The sequence below is a fragment of the Pseudonaja textilis genome, chromosome 1, assembly GCF_049901715.1.
Source record: "Pseudonaja textilis isolate UNSWEBS1 chromosome 1, rPseTex1.2, whole genome shotgun sequence".
Classification (NCBI taxonomy): domain Eukaryota; kingdom Metazoa; phylum Chordata; class Lepidosauria; order Squamata; family Elapidae; genus Pseudonaja; species Pseudonaja textilis.
This window is the reverse complement of record NC_141990.1, coordinates 224,339,098-224,350,833: the sequence shown is the minus strand read 5'-3', so window position 1 is coordinate 224,350,833 and position 11,736 is coordinate 224,339,098. Positions and strand designations below refer to the sequence as shown.

General features: G+C 37.2%; 2 protein-coding genes across 2 annotated transcripts; one reads left to right on the top strand and one right to left on the bottom strand.

Moving 5' to 3' along the window:
- The first annotated feature begins 3,833 nt into the window (after nt 1-3,833).
- Nucleotides 3,834-10,282, top strand: LOC113448836 (olfactory receptor 5M5-like). The gene is made up of 2 exons (XM_026719652.2): nt 3,834-4,748; nt 10,241-10,282. The coding sequence occupies exons 1-2, from the start codon at nt 3,834-3,836 to the stop codon at nt 10,280-10,282; spliced, it is 957 nt and encodes a 318-aa protein (XP_026575437.2).
- On the bottom strand, nt 8,347-9,282 carry LOC113448837 (olfactory receptor 5V1-like). The gene has a single exon (XM_026719653.2). The coding sequence runs from the start codon at nt 9,280-9,282 to the stop codon at nt 8,347-8,349; it is 936 nt and encodes a 311-aa protein (XP_026575438.2).
- Nucleotides 10,283-11,736: the final 1,454 nt, after the last annotated feature.

The window sequence follows — 11,736 nt, the reverse complement described above, 5'->3', positions numbered from 1 at the left end:
CTTGTAGGTCATCTAGTCCAACCCCCCACCCAAGTAGGAGACCCTATACCACTTCTGACAAATGGCAGTCCAATCTCTTCTTGAAAGTCTCAACTGATGGCACTCCCACAACTTCCGAGGGCAAGCTGTTCCATTGGTTGATTGTTCTCACTGTCAGAAAGTTTCTCCTTATTTCCAGGTTAAATCTCTCCTTGTTCAGTTTCCATCCATTATTCCTTGTCGGGCTTACAGGAGCTTTAGAAAATAGCTTGACCCCTTTCCTCTCTGTGGCAGCCCCTCAAATATTGGAAGACCGCTATCATGTCTCCCCTTTATTAGACTAGCCAAGCCCAGTTCCTGTAACTGTTCTTCTATGTTTTAGTCTCCAGTCCCCTAATCATCCTGGTTGCTCTTCTCTGTACTTTTTCTAGAGTCTCAACATCTTTTGGTGACCCAAACTGGATGCAGTACTCTAGGTGTGGTCTTACTAAGGATTTACAGAGTGGTACCTCACTTGATCTTGATTGTATCTCTCTATTAATGCAATTTAGGATTGCATTGGTTTTTTGGCTGCTGCTGCACACTGCTGGCTCATATTTAGCTGGTTGTACACTAAGACTCCAAGATCCCTCTCACAGTTACTGCTATTGAGCCTGATTTCACCCAGTCTATATGTGTATTTTTAGTATAAAACTATGTTCTAATCACATGGAATAGAGTAAGCATGGGCTTTCAAGTCACGGAGCTTTGGAGCAGACTTTTGCATTCTTTTTTCAAGACTATCTCCATACCACTCAATAGTTCTAGCTCTTAGCAAGAGAAATTAAGGATGCTATATAGCATGAGTGTCCAACCTTTTGACTTACCTGGACCTCGTTAGGAGAGGAGTGAAGGTCTTGGACCACATATAAAATGTATTAAATAGTATCACTTTTTTAAAAAATCACAAAAAAATAAAGTTAAAAGTTGTGGGGGTCACATTACTAACTATCCAGGCCTGCAGGTCATGGATTGGACATGCCTGCTGTATAGGATTTGGTTTTCTCCAAAATATTTAAGTTCCAGCTTGTTGTCCATCTTAGTGCAGTTTATCTGCCCTTCTTCATTAATTAGGAAGCTGCCCTTCTATGGCGCCTAAGAGAATCAAAGGTAAAACTTTCATGTTTAGAAAGATTCATTCCTTGAACTATTACTAGATCCCAGTAAAGACAGTTGTCAACATCAGCATATTGTATGTGAAAAGAGAACAAAGAACAATGTTAGCTTCTGAACACCTTGGCATCTCAGAAAGTATAGCCTTGTAAGTATGGCTCTAGCACAATAGGATCAAAACAAGCTTAAAAAGTATCTCCTGTTATATTCAGTTATCTGTGTTCAGGATTTTTTTTTGTACAAAGTAGTATTTAATGAGACCAGTTATCTCTAGCAGTGTTTGCATTCTATGAACAAATGTGCAGCCAAAATGGAGGCAGCTGCTGTTTTGCTGAGCTAGGCAGAGATCTTTCAAAAATAAGTCAGGCACAGGAGAACCTCATCAGAGACTTGGCTTAGGAAAATGGTGTCTGGCTGTTTTCTGTTTCCATTTTTCCTCCAGTCACTGCTTGTTAGTAAATATATTTAACCACTATCAAGGGAGAAGATTATTAAGCCAACTGCAATACTGTATATAATTATGCGGTTTCCTATATAAATGCTTGCTAACAACTGTGCTTCAAGGGTACATTGGACTACTCAGGAAGGCTCTTAACTCCACTATATTTCATCTATATCTATATATCTATTTATCTCTATATCTATCTATCTATCTATTTATCTATCTATCTATCTATCTATCTATCTATCTATCTATCTATTTATCTATCTATCTATCTAAGTTTTCGTAGATTTTCACGGATACAGGTATGTAGGTCTAGGTGTGTTCGGGCCTTTTCCCATGTAAGATTAAGAGTATCTTGGCAACGTTTCAGCGCGGTCCCACTCGCCATCCTCAGGCTGGTGCTTTCGGATTTGTGCCAGTGCAAGCAGTGTGTGATCGGAGCTGCCATCTCTCTGGTGGTGGGGGCTGGTGTGCTGGGCTGGTTGGCTGCACTGGTGCCTCTTGATATATATACATAGAGATATGTATGTATGTATGTATGTATGTACGTATGTGTGTATGTATGAAATCAACTTACTCCAGCTTCAGAAGCATATATATTGGTAGTGTTTAAATCATCAGAAAGTTTTTAAAAAGGCTGCAATAATTCATTGTTTTTTAATAATACTTTAATAATTCATTTTTGCAAAAGCTAAAATTAACATTTAGTGGTGGCTCTTTTGTACATTTTGGTTACATGTAGACCTGGAAGGAGAAAATAGCATAGCCTTGTCAATTTCACCATTTTTTAAAACAGTGGTCAGTCCATCCGTCTACCCTTCCTTCCATCAGAACATTTGGAGGAAAACAAAACCTGCCTACTCATTGTTCCACTGGTGAGTTTGTAAAAATATTTTGGTCCTGGAGAACAGCAATCAATGTCAAGGTAAAGAAGGCCTACCTTTCCTTCAGTCTTTCCCAGCATTAGAGCCTTCTCAACACAACTAGGTCTTTGCATAAGATTGTATTCAGAGTACAATCATTTGAGACTTTGTGCCTTACATGCGAATTCTTGGTTAATTTGTTTATCCATTGGTTTGGGGGTTTTTTGGCTGTCCATGGCATTCTCAGGTTTCCAATACCAAAATGAAAGTATCAAATATTCTTCTTATCCTGTTTCATCAAAGTCCAACTTTCATTCCATATAATGTCACAGAGAATAATATGTAGTATTTTGTAGGAATATATGTAGGTATTATATTATAGGCATATTCTTTTCCAAAGTCTTCAGGATGCCCCATCATTGTTACTCTGCCTTTTTATTATAGACTGTTAATTTCCTGTTGACGGTTGATCCTAAAAGGCAGAAAGTATTCTATTCCCCAAAATTTTCACTGCCAATTCTAATATATGTTCTACCAACAGCAAATGTAAATGGTATAATTCAAAAAGTGTTAAAATATGAGTGTCAGTTGTTTCCAAAATGACTATGAGACTTAATTAATGTGTATGGAGGCTGTGTTTCTGCCTGGAAATTGAAAGAATTATGGTTCCTTATACAAAGCAAAGATAAAAAGAATAGTTGCAAGTACTATAGACAAGTTTATTAAATACGCCTAGGAAAGTGTTAGCAGAAGTCTGATTGAAAGGGTGAAGAAAAGATAATGAACAAGATTTGTGAAAGGTAGTATAACTACATTGGGACAAGATTGTTCCAGCCAAAAGTTTTGTTTTCAGTTTTAAACTGAAAAGAGTATGAAAATGTGGAAAAAATGATTTGATTTAGAGAAATTGTATTATTTGTTTGTTTGTTTTTGTACAGCGCCTTTAATATTTTTACAAATAACTCAAAGCAGCAAATATTTCCAACACATCTTCATCTTTTTCCCACAACAACACTGTGAGGGGAGTTGGGCTGAGAGAAAGAGAGAGTGACTGGCCCAAAGTCACCCAGCTGGCTTTCATGGCTTAGGTGAAACTAGAACTCACAGTTTCCTGGTTTCTAGATTGGTGCCTTAAACACTAGACCAAGCTGACTCTCAAGGTCAATAATAAAGTGAGTGAGCTTGAATTATAAACTTCAGTGATGCATATTTAAATCATCATAGTGTTATTCCCACATGTGCTGGGTACCACTTTTTAGATCAACAAACATTAAATATTTATTTTAAAATAATTCAGTAAACATCAAAAATTAATAAACACCAATATAGTAATCTTAATTTCTTCTTTCTTTCTTCACACCCTTGGAAGGAAAAAAAAAAAAGGACAGGACTACATGATTGGACAAAATCAGACCCAGGTGATTGAATTCATCTTTTCAGGATTCACAGAGCATCCAGAATTACAAGTTGTTCTCTTTAATATATTCTTGATGATTTATATCATCACACTGAGTGCAAATCTTGGAATGATCCTGTTGATCAAGATGGATCCCGAGCTGCATACTCCAATGTACTTCTTCCTCAGCCATTTGGCATTCTTGGATGCCAGCTATTCTTCAACCGTTACGCCCAAGGCAATGGCAGATTTTTTAGCTGACAAGAAAACCATTTCATGGGCTGGATGTCTTATACAATTTTTTATGTTTGTTGCATTGGTGACCACTGAATTGTTTTTGCTATCAGTCATGGCATATGATCGATACGTGGCCATTTGCCATCCATTGCTTTATTCCAGAATTATGTCCAAAAAGTGCTGTGTTTCCTTGGTAGTTGGCGTCTATAGCTATGGATTTGTGAACTCCATAATCCAGACAGCATTAACATTCCAATTATCCTTCTGTGGTCCAAATTTACTTAACCACTTTTACTGCAATGACCCACCACTTCTAGCTTTATCCTGCTCTAACACTCAGCCAAAAGAAATCCAGCTTTTTACCTTGAGTACTATCAATTTAACTGGATCCCTCTTCACAGTCATCATATCCTATATCTATATTCTGAATGCCATCTTTAGAAAACATTCTACTAGCGGAAGGCACAAAGCCTTCTCTACCTGTGCCTCCCACCTGGCTGCTATTGTGATTTTCTATGGTACCCTCTTCTTCATGTATGTGCAACCAAGCTCTTCTCATTCTCTGAATTATGACAAAGTAATTTCTGTGTTTTATGCTGTGGGGATCCCCATGCTGAACCCCCTTATCTATGTTTTAAGAAACAAAGAAGTTAAAGGAGCCTGGAGAAGACTGAAGATTAAGAAGTTGTTTTTTATAATGTGACATGTATATATGTATCTATTTTGCAGCTTTTTATACCTTGTTCACTCAACCAACCATGCACTAGGTAAAGTGCAACAGATTAAAATTACAAAATCAGCAATAGAAATGAGCCAATTTTTTAAAAAATAGCAACAATAAATCAACCCTCTCTTAAGACAGATGTCTGTAAAATCAAGCTAAAGTTGAAGGCAAGGTATTAAAAATGTCTTTAAATGGTAGCATGCGTGCATTCATTCACTCACTCATTCATTCATTTATCTATCCAATTTATATGGCCAGCCATCTAGCCAAGAAACTTGGGGTGACAGAAAATAATAATAATAATTACATTAAAACCAATTAAAAGCATATTGAGGCTCAATAAAAACACAGACACAAACCATGGGACATGTGCACCCATGCTACAGCTCCCAAACTTACTCATTTGTTTTCTTAAGGGTATTAAAGATGAGGCTTTACAGATCTTTGTGGGTTAAGAATTCCAACGTGTGGACAGAGAAAACCTAGCATCTCATTCATGCCACCTCCTTAATTTGTGTGTGTGTGTGTGTGTGTGTGTGATTCTTAACAGGTTTTGTTAGGATTTTTTTTTTCCTGTGAAGAGGAGGATCCAATCGCTGCAAGTAGAATTGAATGTAAGATAGTGCTGTCTCATAGGACCATATAGGTCAGTGGTGGTTAACCTTTTTCAGCTCCCTTGCTGATAATTGCCAGCACCCAGAAGGCAATGCATCCCCCTGTTTATATGTGTGTGACCCCCCACCTCGTGTGCAGGACATCTGTGCATGAGTGCGTGATTTCCCGCTTGCACTCTGTGCATCTCTGCTCATTTTCGGTGATTCCCCCTCATGCACTGTGCATCTACGCATGTGCATGCATCTCCCATGCACCCCCCTCCACCCCCTGTGCATGCGCGCCAGATACCTGAAAGTCAACTGTTGGGCGGCGGTGCGCATGCTCATGTGCAGTGAGGCTCTTCTAGGCAAGCTCTCACGTGCCAGCGGAAATGGCTCTGCATGCCACTTCCAGCACACGTGGCACATGTTTGCCAACATGGATATAGGTCGTTACCAGAACTTGGCGTTGGGTCTTGAAGACTAGTGGGATCCAATGCAGTAGTTTCAGGAAAGATGCGATCCTGCCATTGGCTTACCATGAATCTTGCAGCTGCATTTTAAACCACCTGCGGTTTCCAGGTGCTCTCCAAAGCCTGCCCTACTTAGATTGCATTACCTCCAAGTGATGCTCAAAGCATGAATGATCAATCCTGACCACAGTGGGTCACACGAACCATAACCACAGTTTCTATGATGACCCCTAACTCATGCCCCAAGTCCTTTGGGGGGGAAACAATGTTTCTGGATGTTTACTGATGAATGATTTGGATTTGGAGGCATTTAATTGGGCTTTCTTTTCTACCTGATAGACATTGGTCAAGCCATTTCCAGTTTGGTAATGCATACCTGAATATCATCAGAGCCATTGGGCAGCATGCAAATAAAATAAATAAACAAATCTCATCCTACACAACAGATGCCCCCTCCCCCGATGGTTTCATACAACATGGCAAGAAAAAGCATGGAGGAGAATGTTCAATCCTGGGACAACCAGAAGAATCAGAAGGATCTCTTTCTTCATCCCTGTCCTGACAAGCTTCATCCACTAGAGTGACTGACACTATTTCTATTCCGCAATTAGATCTCAAGATAATTAATTTTCTCAAAGTTGAAATTGAGTCATCACTTTCCCAAGAAATTATAGGTTGGAGATGGGGGGTGAATATGATCAAATATTTCTGGATCAGGAAGGCAACTTCAGGTACCAACTGGAAATCTTTTTTGAAACATATTACTGAATATAGGGTGGGAGTGGAATGGTGATTCCTTGATTTACTGAATGTAAAACTGATTGAATACAGGATAGAAAGAACCTTTGTAATGTAATAAGAAAGAGGGGGGAAGGATAATTAGTTTATTATAACTGCTTAAAAAATTGAAAGTAACATTTTTACATTTCTTTTTTAACTGCTTGTTTACACTTTTAAAATACCTTTTCTAATTTCTCTTTATATGTTTCTCTTTTATTTATGTAAATGAATATGTATATATACAGTATATGTAAAACAGAGTTTGAATAAATTAGAATATAGCTTTTTAAAATTCTCTTCTGTCTCATCCCCAACTTCCTCTTTCCCGCCCCCTCCAGATTTTTTCACTTCCAAAACCAGCAGTGACTCAGGAAGAGACACTCGCTCAATAACATTGTGTACATTCTCACATTTGGTTATGATATCTTCTCTATCTCAAGCTCTAGAAAAGACAATCACAGATGGTCAGTGAGGAAATAAGGAATGAAAAAAACTGGAGTCTGAAATTTTCAGCACAGTAGCAGATTTGTGCAATCTAACATGAGAAGCACATTAATCTCAGTTAATCAATAACTTTCTCACCGACAGTGTTATGTTGGGATGGAATAGATGTTAATATTCCCATTCAAAATCAGAATTATGGAGCGGCTGGGGAGGAGTATTGACATATAATGAGAACGTAAGCTTATCTCACTTTTGTGTAGTTCACATAAATTTCATGTGTTCTTAGAAAAATTAAGACAAAAGAGGAACATCCATTAAGATATCAAGCTATTGTTATTTAAACAGCAAAAGTTGGTAGAAGAATACCATGGATCCATAAACATTAGAACAGTCATTTATTTTGAGGGAAGGAAATCACGTTTATCACAGATTGCCTTCTTTTCAATAGAAAGCAGAAGGAAGCTCACCTAAAAGTGAGAATGTCAATTAGGATAACAGAATTGGACTGTTGCAACATTGCATTATAAGTACAGTTACATCACAATGTATATGTGTTCTAATATCTAATAAGGCATGGATGGTTCTAAAACAAAAGCAAAAATCTTCAGCCTCCCCTTTGTAGATTTTTTTTCTTCCTTTCAATCATGTCCGATTCTCAAGAATTGCTGGACAAGTCCCAGCAATTTTCTTGGCAAGGATTTCAGAAATAGTTTACAATTGCCTCCTTCTTAGAGCTGAAAGAAAGTAACTAGCCCAAGGCCACCTCGCTAGCTTTATGCCGAAGGAAGAACTAGAAATCATAGTCTCCCACTTTCTGGCCTGATGCTTTAATCACCACACCAAACTGGTTCTCTCCTTGTGGAGACCAAAGGAGAAATATTGTCAGCCTTGTGGGGCAAACCATTACAACTAGATGAGATTATTTCTAAGTACATTGACAAAATCTTGCAACATTGAAAGTACGTATTTCCCCTCCATTTTCTTTACAAGCAAAGGAGTGTCTCATCTATGCTTTCTGCCCTTCCCACTATCCAATTGCGGACTATGTTGTTTCTTATCTGACCATTCTCTTGGCATCTCTCTTGGCCTAATTTCCCAAGTTCTTTTCCATATACCATTACAAATATTGAACAAAAGCGGGCAATCTTAGTGCTCACCTTGGCTCATTACAGTGACAACATGGCTAGATCAGGAAAACAAAAACAATGCCTTAAAAACTTAACATATCTTGATCATTAAAGAAGGAAAGAAAAGAGATGTTTATGAAAATCTTTTCAGATTGAAGGCTTTGTACAATGCGTTTTTAACTTCCTTATTTCTCAGACTGTAGATCATAGGGTTCAGCATGGGAGTAATGATCCCATACAGCATGGAAATTATTCTGCCCTGTTTGCCTGAATAAGAAGAGGTGGGACGAGCATAGGTAGCAATGGTGGCCCCATAGAAAAGACATACGACAATTAAATGAGAACCACAAGTGGAAAAGGCTTTGTGCCTCCCCTCAGTGGAAGCCATGCGCAAGATGGTAGAAATTATGTAGATGTAAGAGATCAGGGTGACCAGAAAAGCCCCACTACCTATAATACCAGCAACAAGTAGAAGAACAATTTCTGCAAGATAAGTGGAAGAACAAGAGAGAGCCATCACAGGTTGAAGATCACAGAAATATTGGTTGAGTTTCTTAAAACCACAAAAAGACACTCTAAAAGTCAATGAGGTATGAATCATAGAATTAATTAAGCCCAATAGCCATATCACAGCCATCAGTTGAATACACCATTGTTTATTCATTATAGTAGCATAATGTAAAGGACTACATATTGCCACATAGCGGTCATAAGCCATCACTGCAAGCAAGAAGATTTCAGTGCCCACCATATCAATAAGCAAGAAGAGTTGCAGAACGCAGCCAACAAAGGATATTTTCTTGTCCTTTGACAAGAATATTTGGAGCATCTTTGGTACAATGACTGTTGGACAAAGGATATCCAGCAGTGACAAATTACTCAGAAAGAAGTACATTGGAGTTTGGAGGTGAGCATCTGTTCCTATGGCCATGAGAATAGATCCGTTCCCTGCCAGGGTGGTCAAATAGATCAGCAGAATCACCATAAAGAGGGCAATCTGTACTTCAGGGAGATCAGACAGTTCAGTCAAGTAGAAGTCCATCAAAACAGTTGTGTTGCTTTCTTCCATCTTTCTGGTAATCAGACTGAGCCACAGGAATTCCTAAAATAAGACAGTGCAAAAGAGATATGCTAAAAGAATATACTGTCTATTTGGATTTTAGAGTATAGTGGAGGTGCAGGCTAACACCTACATTTCTTCCATATGTATCTGCAGACTACAGAGGGTAGTTGGGAATGGGATGTTGGGAACGGGATGTTGGGAAGAAGTCCACAATGGAAAAGGAAACTATATTAGTAGTTAGATCGTGTCTCTTTCTCTTAGTAATGAGAGCTAAAGATCAGTTTTAAAGTTTATTTCCTATTACTAAGAGTCATGAGGCTTTAGTAGTCCACTCCCTTTCTAATATTTTTTCTCTTTTTCTGTGATTATTTAGATTATAAAAAATAGTATAAAAGTTACAGTACTATATAAACATTAATGTAAGATGAAGAGATAAAGAACAAATCATTACTAAATTACATCATTATGTTTAAAATAGTCTTTAGTCAATATCTAAATCAACAAACAGAATTGATAAAAATAGTTGTAGGGTGAATACTATAAATCTAATATTTGACTGCAAATATTCAATCCTGAAAGCCATTGAATGCAAATTCTTAATTTGGATTTAGTTCAGGAATACATAACAGAGCCAAATTGCTGCAACAGATTATCTTAGAATTGCTCTTGTTATTCAGTAGGGTACCTATCAGAAGGGGCAATTTAGAATAGAATAGAATAGAATAGAATAGAATAGAATAGAATAGAATAGAATAGAATAGAATAGAATAGAATTCTTTATTGGCCAAGTGTGATTGGACACACAAGAAATTTGTCTTGGTGCAAATGCTCTCAATGTACATAAACAAAAAGATACATTCATCAAGAGTCGAGAATCATAAGGTACAACACTTAATGATAGTCATAGAGTACAATAAGCAATCAAATCATACTAGGAAACAGTCAATATAAATCATAAGGATACAAGCGACAAAGTTACAGTCATACAGTCACAAGTGGGAGTTGATGGGTGATAAGGAGTGATGAGAAGATTAACAGTAATAGTAGTGTAGGTTTGTGAAACTCCTACTAGCCTACCATCTTCAAATAACATTTTACCCTTCAAAATCTCTATTACTAGCAGGCATGAATAAGTTAAGGGTGTTTCATTTTTCAAAAACATAAAGCTAAATGGGTTTCTATATTGACTGTTTCCTAGTATGATTTGATTGCTTATTGTACCCTATGACTATCATTAAGTATTGTACCTTATGATTCTTGACTCTTGATGAATGTATCTTTTCGTTTATGTACATTGAAAGCATTTGCACCAAGACAAATTCCTTGTGTGTCTAATCACACTTGTCCAATAAAAGAATTCTAATTCTACTTCACCAATGATAACAATACAAAAAGTATAATATTTTCAAGGCTGTTACTAAACCTTCCCCAAAATGTCTTCAATTAAACCTTCCCATTCTGTAGTTGGAGGTTAAACATTAGGAAATCAAAATGTCCTAAGGTAATCAGTTGAAATTTTGTCAGCGCTATAGATAAAATCTACTCTGTTCTGACTTTGACTCAGGACAAGGAATTCATTAAAGAATAGAACTGCAGACAAAATGGATTCACTCATTTTCATGTGTTGGCCTCTAGATGGATTGGACTGCAGTCCCTATATTTCCCCATATGTCATAAGGAAAATCCTGCACATCAAGAGGGCACCAGAACATGGAAGATGTCTAACAATATAAAATTATTCTTCTGATAAAGTGAAGTCACTTGCCTCTCTTGTTCCTCCTATCTGTATCAACACAGGAACCACAGCATGAAGAATTTATGTGGAGTCAAACAAAATACCCACATGGCTATGCAGGCATCACATTTACAATCATTGTTCCAATCATCAAAGTAAAGTCTTTGCTACTCTTCCTTTTTAACAAATGCAAATGACACCATTAAAACAAAGAGTCTATTTAGGGACTCCAAGGTCTCCAAGGAATTTGGTACCAGTTGGATTTGAGTTTCATTAAAACAGAAGTGCACTTAGACAAAATCTTTTTGAAATGCAACAGCATCAAATTAAAAATAGTTACTTTACAATGCTATTAATCATAAGAAACAATCTCCTTTGAATTCAAAGGGACTTTCTGCAGGAAAGTACAAATAGTGTTGAAATATTAATGATACATCTCCACTTAACTCAACGAATTACATTTATTCAAACAAACCCACTGTTTGTTTCCTTGGAACAGGATTTCTTCAAAAGGTTATTTCTATGGTGCAGCTCTAATCTATAACAAGCATTCTGTGTCTATATGTGACAATTTCTGTATATAGGTTTTAAATCTCCAGTTGTGAACAGGACACAAATGTGATAAAATAAGATCTTACCTATTATTTTCATATTCCTATCTCTTGTCTCCAAAGGAAAGTGTCCTTTTTTCATCTGTAATCCAGAGTCTTGTGGATTGCATAATT